This window comes from Rattus norvegicus, chromosome 13 (assembly GCF_021556685.1).
Source record: "Rattus norvegicus strain SHRSP/BbbUtx chromosome 13, alternate assembly SHRSP_T2T, whole genome shotgun sequence".
Taxonomy (NCBI): Eukaryota; Metazoa; Chordata; class Mammalia; order Rodentia; family Muridae; genus Rattus; species Rattus norvegicus.
The window spans coordinates 58,049,463-58,069,404 of NC_141546.1; the positions used below are offsets into that span (position 1 = coordinate 58,049,463).

The following is a 19,942-nucleotide window of genomic DNA, read 5'->3' on the forward strand; positions in this document are numbered from 1 at the left end:
CCTGTTTATCCTTTGAGTACAGGAAGGCTACTGATTTGTTTGAGTTAATTTTATACCCAGGCACTTTGATGAAGTTGTTTCCCAGGTTTAGTAGTTCTCTGGTGGAATATTTGAAGTCACATAAGTATACTATCATAGCATTTGCAAATAGTGATAATTTGACTTCTTCCTTTCCAATTTGTATCCCTTTGGCCTCCTTTTGGTGTCTATTTGCTCTGGCTAGAACTACAAGTACTATATTGAATAGACAGAGAATGGGCATCCTTGTCTACTCCCTGATTTTAGGGATTGCTTCAAGTTTCTCTCCATTTTATTTAATGTGGGTACTGGTTTGCAGTATATTGCTTTTACTATGTTTAGGGATGGACCTTGAATTCCTGATCTTTCTGAGTCTTTTTTTTTTTTTTTTTTTTTTCTTTTTTTCGGAGCTGGGGACCGAACCCAGGGCCTTGCGCTTCCTAGGCAAGCGCTCTACCACTGAGCTAAATCCCCAACCCCCTGAGTCTTTATCATGAAGGAGTGCTGAATTTTATCAAGTGCTTTCTCAGCATCTAATGAGATGATCATGTGTTTTTTTTTTTTTCTTTGAGTTTATGTGGCGGATTATGTTGATGCATTTCTGTATATTGAACCATGCCTGCATCCCTGGGATGAAGTCTATTTGATCATAATGGATGATCATTTAGATCTGTTCTTGGATTCTGTTTGCAGAATTTTATTGAGTATTTTTGCATCAATATTCATGAGGGAAATTGGTCTGAAGTTTTCTTTCTTTGTTGGGTCTTTGTGTGGTTTAGGAATAAGTGTAATTGTGGTTTCATAGAACAAATTGGGTAGTGTTTCTTCTGCTTCTATTTTGTGGAATAGTTTGAAGAGTATTGGTATTAAGTCTTCTTTGAAGGTCTGATATAATTGTGCACTAAACCCATCTGGTTCTGCACATTTTTAGGTAGGGAGACTTAATGACTGCTTCTCTTTCTTTAGGGGTTATGGGACTGTTTAGATGGTTTATCTGGTCCTGATTTAACTTTGGTACCTGGTATCTGTCAAAATTATTCATTGCATCTAGATTTTCCAGTTTTGTTAAGTCTAGGCTTTTCTAGTATGATCTGATGATTTAATTTTCTCAGTTTATTTTCATTAAATTCTAAAAGTCTTTCATTTTTTTATTTCTTCCTTGACCAAGTTATCACTAAGTAGAGTGTTGTTTAGCTTCCGAGTGTGTGTGAGCTTTCTGTTCTTTGTTGTTGTTGTTGTTGTTGTTGTTATTGTTGTTGTTGTTGTTGTTAAAGACAAGCCTTAGTTGGTGCTGATCTGATAGGATGCATGGGATTATTTCAATCTTCTTGAATCTGTTGAGGTGTGTTTTGTGACCAGTTATATGGTCAGTTTTGGAGAAAGTACCATGAGATGCTGAGAAGAAGGTATATTCTTTTGTTTTAGGATGTTCTATACTGTTCTAAAGATAACGGTTAAATCCATTTGGTTCATAACTTCTCTTAGTTTCACTGTGTCTCTGTTTAGTTTCTGTTTCCGTGAACATTGGTGAGAGTGGGGTGAAGTCTCCCACTATTATTGTGTGAGGTTCAATGTGTGTTTTCTGCTTTAGTGAAGTTTCTTTTATGAATGTGGGTCCCCTTGCATTTGGAGCATAGATGTTTCAAATTGAGAACAATCTTGGATTTTTCCTTTGTCAAGTATAAAGTGTCATTTATTTATTTATTTATTTATTTATTTATTTATTTTTGATAATTTTTGGTTGGAAGTCGATTTTATTCGTTATTACACCGGTTACTTCAGCTTGTTTCTTGGGACCCTTTGCTTGGAAAATTGTTTTCCAGCCTTTTATGTTGAGGTAGTGTTTGTCTTTGTCACTGAATTGTGTTTCTGTAGGCAGCATAATGCTGGGTCCTCTTTACATATCCAGTCTGTTCGTCTGTGTCTTCTTATTGGGGAATCGAGTCCATTTATATTGAGAAATATTAAGGAATAGTGATTGTTGCTTCCTGTTATTTTTGTTGTTAGAGGTGGAATTTTTTTGGGTGGCTATCTTTTGTGTTAGTTGAAAGAAGATTGCTTTCTTGCTTTTTCTAGGGTGTAGTTTCCCTCTTTGTGTTGGAGTTTTCCACCTATTATCCTTTGTAGGACTGAGTTTGTAGAAAGATATTGTGTAAATTTGGTTTTGTCATGGAATATTTTGGTTTCTCCGTCTATGTTAACTGAAAGTTTTGTTGGGTATAGTAGTCTGGGCTGGCATTTGTGTTGTCTTAGGGTCTGTATGACATCTGCCCAGGATCTTCTGGCTTTCATAGTCTCTGGTGAGAAGTCTGGTGTAAGTCTGATAGGTCTGTCTTTATTTGTTTCTTGACCTTTTTCCTTTACTGCTTTTAATATATATATATATATAATAAATATATAATAAATATATATATATTTTGTGTATTTGGTGTTTTGACTATTATGTGATGGGAGGAATATCTTTTCTGTTCCAATCTATTTGAAGTTCTCTAGGCTCCTTGTACGTTTATTGGCATCTCTTTCTTTAGGTTAGGAAAATTTTCTTCTATGATTTTGTTGAAGATATGTACTGGCCCTTTAAGTTGAGAATATTCGCTCTCTTCTTTACCTATTACTTTTAGGTCTGATCTCATTGTGTCCTGAATTTCCTGGGTGTTTTGGGCTAGAAGCTTTTTGTGTTTTGCATTTTCTTTGATATTTGTATCAATGTTTTCTATGGTGTCTTCTGCCCCTGAGAGTCTCTCTTTTATCTCTTGTATTCTGTTGGTGATGCCTGCATCTATGACTCCTGATCTCTTTCTTAGGTTTTCTATCTTTAGGATTGTCTCCCTTTGTGATTTCTTTAATGTTTCTATTTTTATTTTTAGATCCTGGATGGTTTTGTTCAATTCCTTCACCTTTTTGGTTATGTTTTCTTGTAATTCTTTAAGGGATTTTTGTGTTTCCTCTTTCAGGGCTTCTACCTGTTTAGCCGTGTTCTCCTGTATTTCTTTAAGAGAGTTATATATGTCCTTCTTAAAGTCCTCTAACATCATCATGAGAAGTGATTTTAAATCAGAGTCTTGCTTTTCCTGTGTGTTAGGGAGATCTAGCACTTGCTGTGGTAGGAAAACTGGGTTCTGATGATGCCAAGTGGCCTTGGTGTCTGTTTCTTAGGTTCTTGCACTTGCCTCTCACCATCTGGTTATCTCTGATGTTAGCTGGTCTTCCTGTCTCTGGCAGTTGCCTCATTCTCCTGCAAGCCTGTGTGTTAGCACTCCTGGGAGACCAGCTCCCTCCTGGTGGGATTTGGATACAGAGAATGTGGTACAGGGTCAGCTCTAGGCAGATAGAAACCAGAAGGCCTATGTTTTTCTTAATTTGCTGAAGCTACATGGAATGGAGTTATAATTATTTTGATATATAACAAATTTATGATTGACCCTGTCATGGTTTTATTTGACTATTTAGTTGAGTTCTAGATTTCTTATTTGCATACTTATGTAAAAATTTCCTCGATATTGGTTTGGCTTTCTTGTCATTCATTTCTCTTTTGATTTCTCCTTTTCCAAGATTTTTCATGAGCAACATTCTTTCCAGTACTTAGTTTGACTCTGTTTTTGAGATATGGTCTCATGACTTTCAACACCAATGCTTAAGGAATTCCACTACCTCGGTCTTCTGAGCTTACTTTTATTTTAAAATTTAACATTCTCTCTCTCTTTAACATTTTTTTCATAAGAGCATTTTTGTGTTTATTTTTAAAGATTCATTTATTTATTTTATTTATATGAGTACACATGCTGTCTTCAAACACACCAGAAGAGGGCATTGGATCCCATTATAGATGGCTGTAAGCCACCATGTGGTTGCTGGGAATTGAACTCAGGATGTCTGGAAGAACAATCTGTGCTCTTACCTGCTGAGCCATCTCTCCAGTCCCTCTCTTTAAAATTTAACTTTCTCTCTCTCTCTCTCTCTTTAAAATTTAACTTTCTCTCTCTCTCTCTCTCTGTGTGTGTGTGTGTGTGTTTGTGTGTGTTATATATATCTAAGTCTGTAGTCATGTATCCCCCCATACATACAGAGGCCAAAGCAGAATTTTAATCATCTTCCTCTATTGTTCTCTGCTTCACTTCCTTCAGATGTCTTTGAATCTGAAACTCACTATTGTTGTTGTTGTTATTATTATTACTTTAATTTCATACAAAACATGAATATATTTGAGGCAGTACAAACATCCATTTGTGATATTCTTATAGTCCTTGGAACAAATTCTTCTGGATAACATTATATAGACTTCACATTCAGTTTACTGAGAGTAAACCTAAGTAAAGATGGGTAAATTCCCCAGGTCCCTGGCTAGCAATCCAAGATTAACCAGGGTGTTCCAGGGAAGGAGAGACCCTATCTCAAAAAACAAGGTTGGGCTCTGAAAAGATGACTCACGCAGCAATGGCATTAAGTTTCTTGTATGCAAAATATCCTTTTTTTTTTTCTGTGTCTTACACAATGTCCACTGAGTAGATATTAGATGAGTGCTTGGTGATTTCAGAGGCAGTATAATAGAAATATGGGACGCTGTATAACCAGGAGCCAAGCTTGCATTTAAATGTCATCTCTTATTTAGACTTGCACTGTGACGCTTTGAGCAAAAACATTTAATTCATCTGTCTCCTTATTCAGAAGATTTGTGTGACACTACAGCACTCACGTCACAGTTTACATACATATGTGGCCTCTGTACATAAATGACTAGAGCCACCAGACACATTAGAGTACCAGACATCACTGTTAGTTATTATTTCCCACGTGTTTTTAAGTCCTAGCCCAGTGTGATAGTACATGCTTTTAATCTCAGCACTTGAAAAGCAGAGGCAGGAGGATATCTATGAGTTCAAGGATAGCCTGGTCTGCGTAGCAAGTTTCAGGCTAGCCAGGGCAACACAGTAAGATCCTGCAATCAATCACTCAATCAGTAAATAAATTTACAAATCCTGTTTTTGTTTCCCGTCAGTTATTTGTGTATGTGTCTTCATTTCTTTTGTTTTTTTAATTGGATATTTTTTTATTTTAATTTTAAATGTTATTTTCTTTCCTGGTTTCCCAGACATAAGCCTCTATCCCATCCCCCTCCCCTTCTTCTATAAGGGTGTTCCCCTCTCCAACCACCCCCACTTCCTGACCCCCCCTTCTAGCCCTGACATTCCCCTTCACTGGGGGTCCAACCTTGGCAAGACCTTGGCTTCTCCTTCCTTCGGTGCCCAACAAGGCCATCCTCTGCTACGTATGCAGCTGGAACCATGAGCCAGTCCATGTATAGTCTTTGGGTAGTGGTTTAGTCCCTGGGAGCTCTGAGTGTTTGGTATTGTTATTCTTATGGGGTTGCAACCCCCTTCAGCTCCTTCAATCCTTTCTCTAATTCCTCCAATGGGGGTCCTATTCTCAGTTCAATGGTTTGCTAGAGCATGTCATATATAGAGGTGAATGCTATCAGCAAACCATTGAGCTGAAACTCACCTTCTTAACCAGGCTAAATTTTGCCAGTGAACTTCTGGGATCTACTGCCCTTCTATGCCCCGATACAGTATTGACAGGCATGTGCAGTCTTTTATGTGGATTCTTGTGATTTTGATTTTAGTCCTCATGAGTGTGTGTGTGTGTGTGTGTGTGTGTGTGTGTGTGTGTTTGTGTGTGTGTGTGTGTGTGTTAACACACAATGATCATCTCCCCATATCTTTGAAAAGTATTTTCTTCATAGGAGCCAGAGTTTAAACTCATTCATGATCTGGGCTCGGTGTAGATTTTTGGGTTTTGGGTTTTTGATTTTTAGAATCTTGTGGAGCCTGGTTGGCCTTGAACTTTCCGTGGAAAACCAGACCTGCCTTGAGCTCATAGTGCTTTTCCTTCCTTTTCTTTATTTTGTTCTTAATTATGTATAAGTGTGTGCGTTTGTAAACATGGATGCAGGTGCTCCCAAAGGCCATGGGCATTTGATCCCCTGGAGCTGGAATTGTCTATAGTTGTGATTTGTCTGATGTGGGTGTTTTGAACCAAATCCAGGTCCTCTAGAAGAGCAGCAAGTACTTGAAATGGCTGAGCCCTTTTTCTAGCCCCTTTTTCTGTTTTTCACTTCTATGATCTTAACATTTTAGGTGTTGTAAGCTGTTTGTAAGATAACATTTTATAAAATGGTTTATGATCAGGGGTTGGGGATTTGGCTCAGTGGTAGAGCGCTTGAGGCCCCGGGTTCGATCCCCTGCTCCGAAAAAAAGAATAGAAAAAAAATGGTTTATGATCTTATTGGAGAAGCCCACATACATAATATGGAATCAGCTTGGTGTGGTGTCTGCTACACAAATTGTGGAATCAGACTGTTTCTTGGTTAGCTGTGTACCCATGGGAAGCCAGTTAATTCTCTGTGTTTGAGCTTCAGTACTTTGTAAAGTAAAAATAAGAATATATTTTTATAGTTTGTTTAGAAGATTAAAATAATTGATTTGTATAAAGTACCCAGAAAACTATCCGGTACAGAAGGAGGTACTTTTTTGGGTGCTGGGGTGCTTGTGTATATAGAAAGTCCATGTAATCTGTTGAACATAGAGTATGATGACACAACACTGACTTTGAGTACATGTATGTGGATAATATATACTTGTATTAGAGATTCAAATGAGTGGGAATGAGTTGTTGCAGAATTTCTGTCTAAAAGCTAGTTAATGGAGTTAAAGCTGTATACTTAAATATGGTTAAATTGGTAAGAGTAAGTTTAGGAAGACGGAAGTTAGGAGGGAGGATAAATTATTTTGTTCTAGTTAGCTGTATTAGGTAGGCTGATTGGTCATGCTGCCTTAACTGGATTTCCTTGTAGTCTTAATGGTTACTAAATTTCTTTAACTGTCTAGAGTTTTCCACGCAAGAATTTCATAAAGTTTCTGAAATTAGATCAGAATGGGAACTAAAAGTTTATGCTAATGCATATGAAATAGAATTTGAAGACTACTTCTGTTTGGAGGGTGTGTGGTCAACTAAAAAACATAAAATAAGATAGACTCATAATATTCTTCCTTTTTATATTTTATAGGTAATTAATAATGCTTGTGCCACGCAGGCTATCGTAAGTGTACTACTGAACTGTACCCATCAAGATGTCCATTTAGGAGAGACATTATCAGAATTTAAGGAATTTTCCCAAAGTTTTGATGCAGCTGTGAGTAGAGTTCTTAATCTTAAAACGACCTATTTGTGATTGTTCTTGTTATAATAGGCTACTTTTCAAATTTGTTTTAGATGAAGGGGTTGGCATTGAGTAACTCAGATGTGATTCGACAAGTGCACAACAGTTTTGCCAGGTAAAGAACTGTATGTGTGTCTGTCTGTCTGTTCGTCTGCCTATCGTCTATCTTCCTCTGACTGTCTTATCATTTTCTGTCTCTTGTTTTTGTTGTATTTGCTTTTTCATTGACTCTTACTCTTTTCTGTAGACAGCAGATGTTTGAATTTGATACAAAGACATCAGCCAAAGAAGAAGATGCTTTTCACTTTGTCAGTTATGTTCCAGTTAATGGAAGACTGTATGAATTAGATGGATTAAGAGAAGGCCCAATTGATTTAGGTAATTTGTTTTCTGTTCTGATATTTACTTGGATAAGGAAAAAAAGATTTTATATTCTCCTTTATGTTAGCTGCAGGTCTGCTTACATTTTGAGGATGAAAGCTACTTTGAGGTAGTATATAATATGGTCTTGATTGCTTGATGAAATTAAATGATGCGATTATATAGCAAAGACGTAACACTATTCATTTTGGGCCTATGAGTTTGTTTTTAACACACAGATTACATAGCTTATTTTTAATTAAAATAAATAAATTTTGAGATACTTTGGCTTTCTACCTAAGTAAACTTGCCTTGAATTTCTGATCCTCCTACCTCAGTCTATCTTCTTCTGGGATTACGGCAGGAAATTTCATCATGCTTAGCTTTGCAATGGAAAGCATGAGAAGGGAGGAAAAGGTCTTAAGGGAGTGGGGTCATGGAATACCTGTGATAAGAAAGCAGAAGTGAGGAAATGAGGAGAATCAGCCAGAGTGGGTAGGAGCCATAGAGTAGGGTGGTGTGGGAAAGCAGTGAACAGAAACAAAGCATAGTGTGGTGTGTATGTGTAAAAGGGCCATAACAGAGAAACCATACTTTTTATGATAACCTGAAAAATTGCTTAAAAATTTGTGTGTGTGTGTGTGAGAGAGAGATAGAGAGATAGATAGATAGATAGAGAGAGAGAGAGAGAGAGAGAGAGAGAGGACAGACAACATGCACACATCCAAGATACAGAGAGAAAGACAGGGAGAGAGACAGAGCATGCACACATTGGGCAGACACACCATGTGCACATACAGTCTTATAAAGTGTGGTAGGCAGGGACTCTGTCACTGAACTACACTCCAGTTCTTCACAAGAGAATTGTCATTCTTTTTTGTGATTTCATTAAATTTCTTCTTTTGTTGTATTAGTTTGTAATCCAGCAAACCTTTGCTTTATTTGAATTTCATACATGCTTTTGATTAAATTTTATACTTTTATACATAAAATTGAACCTAGAAATGCATCTTGGTGGTAGAGCTCTCTACCATGTACGATGATCTGGGCTCATTCCCCATCACTACAACAAATAAGTAGGTTTGTTTGTTTATAATTTCATAATTTTGATCATTTTCCACATTAATAATTAATAATTCATCTAGTGAAGGTTTGTATTTAAAAATATTCTTTGTTAAAATAATTTTTAAGAAGCTGATTTTCCTTGGTTTGATAATTAATTTAATTTCTTTTGTCTTCTGTTGACAGCAGTTATAATTATCAAATATTAACAAAGTAATGAACAATACAGGTAGCCACATTCATTTTGTAGCTGTTACATGACTTCTAGGAAAAAGAGGACTAATGCATTTTGGCTAAATGACCTTGAATTATAAATGGTTTTCAATTTTGTTTTAATGTTTCCCAACATACAGCAATTGTAAAAAGTAGTTAATCCATTATGACATTTCCATACATGAATATGATGTATTTTGATCTTTTTTGCTCTATTACTCCTTATCAATTTTTTATTTTACATTTTTGTAAATGTCAGACAGTAAGGATTGATTTCTTTTTTTTTTTTCCCTAGCTTTTGCTTTGTCATCTATAAAACATGATAACCTAAAAAATTTTCTTAGAATTTGTGTGACAGAAGGGGAGAAGGGAGGGAGACCAGTGAGTGAGGGAAAGAGAGAGAGTGAGAGACTGGACATCCCCGGGGCTACAGTGTGTTAGGCAAGCACTCTATCACTGAGCATATTTATCCTTACCTTTTGTTGTACATTTAAGTGAGTTAATTTTCTAATTCATTCCTTGCTTTCTCAAATATTTTAGTGTCTACCAACATGTCTGTTGCATGATAGCATGACATGATGTTAAACGATAGTATGACAGTACAAATGATAGTATTCTTCTGTTATCAGAAAATAAAAATTGAAGCTTAGCATAATTACACTAAAGAAGAATCCACAAGACATAAGTGGCTCACACCTAAAGTTCGCGCCTTGCCAAGGCTGCGTCAGTATTGCTTATTTTCAGGTAGAGTAGGTTACCGTTACAATGTTTGAATACATTCTCAGTTAACGGCAGTATTGTTGATTCAAACTTTGAGAGATTGTTAGTAAATATTGGCTTTTCTGGTGTTGTTTTAACTGTTTAACATTTCCTTCTAGGTGCATGCAATCAGGATGACTGGATTACTGCAGTGAGGCCAGTAATAGAGAAGAGGATTCAAAAGTAATGCTCCACTAATATCATTCATCTAGAAATCTGGTTTCTATGGGTTTTTTTTATTTTTTTTATTTATTTGTTTGTTTTAATTAAAAAATGTTTTACCTTTTTAATGTTCTGTGTTAAACATCTGACCTTCTCTTGATCGAATTAATGTATTGAGAAAATGTAATTTAGAAATTTTATTTAATGATATGACAAACCAGATGCATTGACATCCAATAAGTGGAGATTTTTGTTTGTTTTTTCATTTTATTTTTTGGCAGTGCAGGGCTTTGAACTTAGGGCCTCAGGTATGCTAGACAAATGATCTGTCACTGAGCTACAGTACCAGTTCTAAACGAGCTGCTTACTGTTGCTAAGTATTTGTACAGACAGTTTTGGACTGTTGCTTCGGTTTTGAGAATTTTCAAGATGAAGTGTCCCCCCCCCCCCCCCCCCCCCCCCGGAGCTGGGGACCGAACCCAGGGCCTTGCGCTTCCTAGGCAAGCGCTCTACCACTGAGCTAAATCCCCAACCCCAAGATGAAGTTATTTTGAAATAATTATATAAACATGTTCAGTCATAGGAAGTGATAGATTATGTGTGCCTTGTAATCTTAAAAAGGTACACTATAATATCACAGCCAGGATAGACCCAGCAAACTATCTCACCTTAGGATTCTTCAGACCTACAGTGAATTTCCTACCCTGACAACCACTTTTTCTTTTTCCTTTTAATGTATTATTTCCACGAATTTCAGTTATACTTGATAGGATTAGGAACATAGAACTCCTTCAGTTTAAAAAAGACCCAGAAAATTTTAAACATTTTCATGTAATTCAAAGCATTAGTTATATTTGACCATGTTTTTTCTGATAACTAGATTTATATGACCCTTTTGAAATATCTTGTAGTCTTGAGCAAATACATATATAGGCCTATGTTTTATAGTATGTTATTATCTAGATTAAGTCTCCTTTATGTATTATAGGTAATTCCAAATATATTAAGGATTAAGGCAGTTCATACTATTATGAGGGTTTTTTTGGTATCAGGGTATATTACATTAAAATTAATATTTTATATTTACTTGTGAGTTAAATAAAGTTTTAAAATGCATTTACCAACAGTAGAAACTACATCATGACTTGGAAAAAAATGTTTAGTATCCTCAGTAGAATCTAACAAATGTAAAGTCTTGGTTTAATTTTTTTCTCTGAGAACTTAAGTAATAATTGTCCTATTTCTTACAAGAAGGAGTGATAAAAACATGTTATTCTAATGTCTTAAGTAAAACTCATAGTAATTTGGAACACTTAAATTTATTTGCAATTGGTAACATTTAATATTTTGCTACATTATATTCTTTTATATATAAAACTTTATTAAAAATGTCAGTTATTATTAGCCTACTAATAATTTTACTTATTCCATTATGTAGTAATCACAATGTGTTATCTTAATACTAATGATTTTATAATTTTTATTACATTTTAAAATCTTTTTTGCAGGTATAGTGAAGGAGAAATTCGATTTAATTTAATGGCCATTGTATCTGACAGAAAAATGATATATGAACAGAAGATAGCAGAGTTACAGAGACAGCTTGCAGAGGTTTGTAGATACATACATGCATACAGCCTTGGTTGTGTATACAGGGTGGGAGGAACTGGAAAGAATAGATATGTGTAGAAGCTGGAGGAGAATATCTAATATCTTATTCTCTCACACTTTTTTTTTTTTTTTTTTTTTTTTTTTTGGTGAGGGAGGGTCTTTAAACTTGGAGCTAGGCTAGTGGCCAGGAAGTCCTAGCAATTTTCCTGACTTTGATTCCTACAGCACCAGTGTTATAGGCATGTGTATGGCCATTCCTGGCTTTTTCTGGCTATCTGATCTCAAGTCATCAAGCTTGAACAGGAGACACTCTAGCCAATTGAACCTACTTTGCATTCCCATTGGCCTTTGAGTATAACATTTTAGCATAGGTACTGTATTCTCTCAGGGAACAAATTGATTTTCTTATTTATAATAGATTTAACTAAGGGGCAATATTATGAATTTATGTTCTATAGTTTTATACTTTACATAGTTTTATACTTTTCAGTTTCTTAATGAACCATGACTATTACAGTGTTCACCTCTGTAATAAATTGATTCATGAGAATTAAATTTCTATATCACTTAAACAGTACTAAACATAACAAGTACTAAATGTTAGTAATGAATTATTTTAGCTATTTTCTCTTACAGTTAAGCAAGAGTGTATTTCTGTAAGGAGTTAATTTGGTGTATGTAAATGTACATATAATCTTTACCAGTCTTAATGATTTCCTTTCTACTACTATAAATATGGATGGAAAAGAGAGCTATTGGTAGAGGAAGTCTTTTAAAACGCCCTTTGATTGTATTTTAAAGATAGTTTAAGCAAGTTTATTTTATAATTTAATAGATTATAGTAATATAATATGTTATAATATTAGTAGTAGGTGAAAGTCAAGCTGTGAAAAATATGGAAGGTATATTTATGGCTTTTATCCTTTAATTTATTTTTCTTATTGGGCTAATATTCTTGCCAACATTAACTTGAAATCTGAAAATAATTATATGAATCATTTAAATGTTGGCAGGATTTAAGCCACAGTCATTAGGGTACTGTTTCTTTTTTTTTTCCCTAAGGAGGAACCCATGGATACAGATCAGGGTAGTACTGTGTTAAGTGCTATTCAGTCAGAAGTTGCCAGAAACCAGATGCTTATTGAAGAAGAGGTACAAAAGTTAAAAAGATATAAGGTATGTTTTTTAAAAATAGGCTATAATTTTGTAGTACATTTTTAGATGAAAGAATGGTGGCTAATTGATTGCTTTCTTCCCGTCATTGATACGTTTTCAGAATAATGTATTGATTATCAGGTACTTGACAAAGTTTCACTTTTTAAATGTTATTATGAACTGTTAGATGTCTCAGTTCACTGTACCTACTATTCTTCCTGATGTCCAGGGTGTTCTACCTGTGACTACTGGGGACAACCAGGACCTTTTGTCTGTAGGCTTTGAGAGCTTTTCTGTGCTTCCCACTCTTCTTGTATAGTGCTTCATCAAGACTTATAGTCATTTTTGTAAAATATCCGAGTTTCTGCAGTAGAAAGTGAGTTAATTATGGTTTTGTTGCTGTTTTTGTTGTTTTGTTTTTTGAGACAGTCTGAGATGTAGCCCTGGCCATGTAGTCATGCCTGGTCTATAATGAACTATGTCTAAGGATAATAGCCTTGAACCAGTGGAAAACCTCCTGGGAGTACTGATACATTGCACTACAGACTGGCTGAAAATTGTTTAAAAGGCACTAGGTGCTTGCCTAGCTGCTTGTTGTAGGCCTTTTCAGGCTAAGTACATTTTTGTTTCTAGTGCTAGGTAAATTTATATAATACTTCTTAGTCTTAAAAAGGCTTTCTACTTAAAGTAGAAATTATATTAATATGAAAATTTTGGTTCCTCTGAATATTACTCATTTGTTTCATGAATACTAATAATACTTAAAAATTTTAAATTAATTTCTTATGTTAGTAACAAAGTAATGGATATCATATCTATATATACATACACACACACATATATACATATACACACACATATATGACACTACTATTAACAGGTGTTTTTTATAGTCTTTTATTTCTTAGTATATATTTTATCTTAATTTTATCAAATTGCTATGCCTTAAAAGTCTCTTGATTTTTCTTTTAAAATTCTAAAGTTTTTAAGAATCCTTACTTATTAGTTATAACAAACATTTATGTAACTGCTGACTTCCTTCATAGAGTCTGTTAAGTAAGGTGAGAATGGAAGGAGGACTTAGATATTGGATGTCTAGTGGTTATGTACCTTAGGATATCTGTCACATGGAGATAGTTGTACAAGATTTCTTTTTCATTTGAAACTCAAATGAAAGGACTGCATTTTTGTTACTTTTGCTTGACTTGTGTCAGCACAATGTCACAATGTACTTAACAGCCAACAGATGACTATTAAAGATGAAAGGAAATAAATGGACCCCAGCTGAATCTATAGTAGGATTTTTATCAGGTAAGAGGTGATGAGGCTCCTTAGACTAATTTAAAAGCAGAAAAAGAAAGGGCCAAGATTTTGGCAGCAGGAAAGTATGAGATGACAGCTTCAACTGTTACTTTCCTTGTTACATAATATACAAACTAACCATGACTTAATTGTCAGAACATGTAACAAATCACACCTAGTTTAAAAGAAATGATAAATCAAATTCATTTGAGGAAATGTTGAAGTGACTTATAAATGATAAAAGCTTTAACTATGGGAAGGAACAGTCAGTGGAGTGTCTGCTAGATGGGATATATAATAGTTCAGTGGTCATGGAAGGTTAGAAGCACGTCATTTGGGAGACTGTTCACTAGCACAGATTTGCCCCAACCGTCTATCCTCACTGATATAAAAAAGGCTCCAAGAAAATTTATTAAACTTCAAAAATTTGAGCTGGTCTTTTAGTCTTGTCCTTAGTAGTTGTGTAGTTACAGTGGCAGGGGTGTTTATCTTGTAGACCTTGGTAAGTTTGTTTTCACAGCTTATGTTTTTATTAATATCTTTGGAATAGGCTTTTTTTCTCTACAGAAGTAGATTGTCCACAATGGACTTTAAAAAACTTCTTTTCAGTTTGCTAAGCTAGTTAATGCTTGCTATTTGTTTGTTTTACATTCTTTATTATCAGGAGGGATCAAATCTTATTTCTAATATTATTTATGAGAATGAGGAATTTTAAATTGGATGCAAAAAGATAATACAATCAGAAAATGTGTTTTATTTTCAGATTGAAAATATCAGAAGGAAGCATAACTACCTGCCTTTCATTATGGAATTGTTAAAGACCTTAGCAGAACACCAGCAGTTAATTCCACTTGTGGAAAAGGTAAGTATTTCATTGGTGACTACTCAAGCTAGACTAGGTTCTCCCCCAGGTACATTGTTTTGAGCATGGATGGAAATTAAGTTTCCGGGGCTTTTGTAGTTTTATTCTTTCGCCTCGTGTTTTGCATTCTAAGAGAAGTAACCTACCCTAGCACTTTAAATCAAAAACAGGTGTTGTCCCACTACTTTATCAGACCATAATTATTAATGTTTAGAACATCAGGTGGTTTTGTATTAAAACACTTTCTTTAAACAAAAACAAATTTTCGGTGTTAATAACTGAAATAATAGTTTTTTTCCTTAGCTAATTTTGTAAAATTTTGCATTGATAACAGGATTTAGAACTAGAATGGAGATTGATGGGGATAAAAGAATAGTTTGGTTAGCAAATAGGTTTCTTATTCCTAATCTAGAATCCTTCCCGCTGCAGGGTAACTAACAAATTAAATGGAAAATTCTGATTTCTAAGATTTATTCTTCAGTGTTAAGCACTTAATAAAATATTCAAGGAATAAATGAATTACAGTTAAATTGTTTATACGTTTATATTGTAAATCAGCTTTTCTGAAAATGACCATCTCTGGATGCTCTTTAAATTACATGTTACCTGGCCCCCTCCCCAGATATTCTCATGTAGGGGAAGGAATCTTTAATAAGTTTCCCAAGTGATTCTAATGCAACTGATCTGTGTACCACATTTTGAGAAACACTTTGAGAAGACACTTCTAGGCAAATAAAAATTTGGACCATTAATTTAAAGACAAGAATACATGGTAGGTATATTTTTCTTATTGATTTTAAAGTGTACAAAGCAAACATACATTTTTGTCCCAGATATTTCATACTATAAATACAAAATAATATTGAGATTTGAATTCATAATATATTTGTGTTTACCTTATTACCTGAAACATATGACTCACTTTTTAGCATTAAATTTAAACTTATTGTAGAAGATTGGTAACTCTTCTGTTGATGCTTCTCAGGATGAGAAACTGATTTTCAATCTTTTATTAACAACTAGGACCTTGTGATCCTCAATTTTTTTTTTATCAGGATATCTAGATACAGTATTCTTTGAAATACCATGAACTATTTCTGTTTTAAAAATATTAAGTAGTGATGAGTGTGGTGGTGCATACCTATAATTCTAGTACTTGGAAGTCGAGGCTAATGGATTCAGAATTCAGTCATCCTGAACAAATTTCTGATTGGAAACCTATGGACAAATTATCACTCTATTTAATGCTAACTATTCTTTAATGTTTGTTTCAAAATACAGTATTTTTGTGTCGATTAGGAAAAATTTTGTGCTTTGAAAAAAAAATCGTCCATGACAGTGTGTTCCCCAGATGATGATTTTGAGAGCTTAGAGTAACCTTTGCAAAGACTGTCTTGGACACATGGTGGCAGTATATGGATATATAATATTAGTGTTACACTAGCGCTGTTGCTCTTTCTGTTTGCAAATTTTTTAAGGAAGGTGGTTATCGACTGTCTAGTCTACCTAGTTCTTAGAAATCTTTAATCTGTAATACTATACAAGCAATGTGTATGTTTATTCTTTCTACCTGTACAGTGCTAACTTCTAGGTTTTGAGGATATTTCAATTCATATTTGATTGAAATGTTTTAAATTGTTCATCTCATTTATCTAATTGCAATTATATTCCGGACATTTTATTATGGTATATAAATTTACTCACCCAATTTGTGGCATGGTTTTGGAAAGAATGGAACAATTAGAGTCTTCTGTGTAGTATCTTAAGATTAATATCAGCATCGAGTCTTGTGAAAAATTTTAGACATAGTAACTTCTAATTTTCTTAGCGCATATGTGTTTTTGTCATTTTTTTTGTGGAAAAACAACTAAACAAGTTATTATACCACTTTGGAACTCTTTTAATAAGCAAAGCAAATTGAAAAGCAGGTAAAATAGATTATATTTTAAAGTTATAAAAAATAAAAAGCTATCATGGTGTTCGTTAATTGTAATACTTTCAAGAAAAATTATGTATAGAATCTAGATATGGATTGGGATTTGGACTATTTGGAACTTAGTTTGTTGGTTGCTCCCCCAGCCCCCTCTAAGGAATTGTCTATTGTGGTGTGAAGGGGGATAGGAGGGGCAGTGCAGGGATGGTGAGCCACTTAGTGGTGCTAGTGGTCTGTCTACAGTTGGCCGACATGGCTGTCTATATAGCCAATGGTGAAAGTAGTTGGGGCAAAAAAACTTTCATTTTATTGAATAAGAAACAAAAAAACTAATTTTCTCTTGGTCTTGTGACTCTAATGACATAGAATAAAATTTTTTTGGTTTTATTATGAGAGTTGAATACATTGCATATAAATTGCTCAGGAGGTAACCTAAAAATAGTTGTAACACTTACTGTACCATATACCAAATCTGTTCCCTGAAACATAAAATTAGCTAGATTAAGATTCCATTTGTGAGTCTTCTATACTTACAATACTGTAAGAAATTTGGTTTCAGCATATGTATGTATCTATACACAAGTATGCCTAATTCTAAATCCTTGTCTATTTCACCTTTTTAAACTTCTGGTACCTTTCATGTAAAATCCTGAATGTATTTGATAAAGGGATCCAAATGAATTGAATTTTGACTCAATTGATAATAGTCGTTATTCCTTAAAACTTCTGTCTCTTAAATAAAGAAGTGGGACAATGATCACAATTTTTTTGTTATTTTTAGTAAGCATTTTGTAAACTATATTCAGAAACTAATAACAAAATACTAAGTACTTTTCTTTCTTCACTTTGTAACTGAAATTCAGTTGTATAGGAAGCTTTGCTAGAGGTGCTGTTGCGTGTCTGTAATCTGAGCACTTAGGAGGCCTGGGCAGGAGGGTTGTGAGGTATAGAGCAATGTTGGACTAGAAGGTAAAACTGTGTCTCAAAAATAAAGAAGCTAAATGGAAAAAGAAAGGAAATTTTGTATAGGATTTGTATACAAATTAAATTGCAAATTATTCTACTAACTAAAAATGTTTATATAGGCAACTAATTTTGCTACTTTTGTGTAGTAGTTAGATTTTAGATAATGCCTGTATTTTATGTATAAATGTTTTTATAATAATTTGCTCTCGATTTTCTGTGGTTTATTCCCTTCCCACCTCATTCTTAACTCAAGGACTTTTCTCAGGCTACCACTGAGCTGTACCCAGCTATCTTTATCCATTTTATCCAGCTGGTCTTGAACTAGCCATTCCATCTCAGCCTCCCAAGTAGCTAGATTATAGGCCTGTGCCACCACATCCATTAAGTCTAATGCTTAGCTCTCAGTTTTATCATATTGCTGCATGATAGTACCTAACGCATCATAAAAAGTTGTACTAATTTTAGTTATTCTATTTTTTGATTGTATAATACAGAATTCTTATTTATGGTTCGTTTTCAAAGACCAGCAGAATTGGTATCACATGAGAATTTGTTTTATTACTGAATCATCTACATTTAAATAGGGACCCCAGTTGGCATACATATTGAAAAGCACTGCTTGAGAACATGTGTCTTTGACGTCTATTGAAACTTCACTGTATGTTAACTGTGTGGCTTTGGTCCACTTTGATAATATCTGTGAGCCTTGGGCTGCTTTGATAATATCTTTACTTTGGTTACTTTACTAACGAATAGAATTACTGTATTTAATACTGTAACTATTAAATTAAATGACATATGGAAAACATTTAGGTTTAATAAATTTACTGAGACTACTGATTTATATATATATGTATGTATATATGCATGTATGCTTTTAGTGATATTAAGTTCATCAAAACTGTTAAATTCATTTACTTCAATATAATGAAAGCATAAAGAATTTATTAGAAATAGTTTGAGTAAGAAATAGACAAATAATATATACTTTTAGAATTATTGTGGTTGTTTGGCTTATAGAATGAGTATATTTTAATTACTATAATCAGTACATTTGATCTTCTGTAAACCAAAAATGATCACCTCTACTGAGGGAAGATAACTTTAGGATTCAGCAGAAGTTGCAAGTCTCAAGTTAGAAACTGCCATGCTCTCAGTGTCTCAGAACTCGGGTATCTCAGTACTTGTTCATTTGTTTATTCGTTAATCTCTTTCCTTTCTATGTTGCCAGGCCAGCCGCTCTCTTACATCACCATGCCCAGTCCTACCACACAGGCTCTAGTAGCTTGAATGATGTATAAGCCTTATCCCTTGTGATACCTTTGGATACATTTTACTTTAGTATGATCTAAAACAATCTTTGAGAAGTAATATGCTATCTTTAATTTTTAGGCAAAAGAAAAACAGAATGCAAAGAAAGCTCAGGAAACTAAGTGAAGAGGATATTTGGACATGTGTACACTGCTGCACTTAATTTCATGGACACCATTAAATAAAAGAAACTTTGAACAACATCCTAATTGACTCAGTGCACGTTTGGCATAGTACCAGTCTGTCTTTATGCATGGAGTTAAAACTCTTTCCTTACCTGCATCATGTGTATGTAGTGCATATTAAATAAAAGTGACATAAAAAGTGCTGGCCAAATTTCATTATTCAGTTCTGGATCTGAGAGTTCTTGGTATCTAGAAATGCAGCTAGAGTAATGAACCTGGAAAATACAGATAATATGTTTCATCTGTAGTTGGTCTGATTAATACTTTTATTTGTTTGCTTAATATATTCAATTTATGAATGTCAGATCTTTCTTAAGGTTGGTCATCTGTTTCCAATTGTGGCAAAAATAATTAGCATTTTTTGTCACTGTGTGTTTTACAGATCTTAAAACTGAATTTTATCTTATACCAACTTGATTTTTTAAGGCCAGTCATTTGGAAAGACTGATACAATTTCTGATGATTTACATTGCTCTCTGTAAAGATGACAATAAATATCCCAATTATACTTTAGCAAACTTTCTTCGCTTGTTGGGATTGTTTGTTTATATATTGTAGGATTATTCTAGAAAGGTCTGGATATTTTTTGCTTTGAAACAAAACTGAAGGTTGAACAAGTAAATCTTGAGAGTTTTTTGACAACCTGGTTTTCAAGATACTGTTCTGGGTGTTCATTAAAAATTAAGGGTTTAACAGTTTGTTACCTGATTCTTTTAAAGATAGCAGTGGTGATAGAGGATTATCCTGTGCCCATCTGAACGTACATTCTAGATCCACAGTGTCCAGGGTCTTTGTCTTTCAAAAGTTGTTTCTAACTTCTTTCCAAA

The 19,942-nt window shown here is 34.2% G+C and overlaps 1 protein-coding gene across 11 annotated transcripts in view; it reads left to right on the top strand.

The window, feature by feature from the left end:
• The window catches only part of Uchl5 (ubiquitin C-terminal hydrolase L5), a 35,937-nt gene extending 16,309 nt beyond the window's left edge, over positions 1-19,628 (top strand). For 2 of the 11 annotated variants that reach the window (NM_001429622.1, NM_001393849.1), the window contains exons 4-11: positions 7,082-7,207; positions 7,288-7,349; positions 7,482-7,612; positions 9,748-9,811; positions 11,299-11,401; positions 12,464-12,577; positions 14,622-14,720; positions 19,012-19,628. In NM_001429622.1, the coding sequence (NP_001416551.1) occupies positions 7,288-7,349; positions 7,482-7,612; positions 9,748-9,811; positions 11,299-11,401; positions 12,464-12,577; positions 14,622-14,720; positions 19,012-19,056 (618 nt within the window). In that variant the 5' untranslated portion in view covers positions 7,082-7,207 and the 3' untranslated portion in view covers positions 19,057-19,628. Of the gene's footprint in view, positions 1-7,081; positions 7,208-7,287; positions 7,350-7,481; positions 7,613-9,747; positions 9,812-11,298; positions 11,402-12,463; positions 12,578-14,621; positions 14,721-15,342; positions 15,493-19,011 lie in introns of all 11 variants that reach the window. The other 9 variants (NM_001429623.1, NM_001393850.1, XR_015635274.1 and 6 more) reach the window with 8 other exon arrangements.
• Positions 19,629-19,942: the final 314 nt, after the last annotated feature.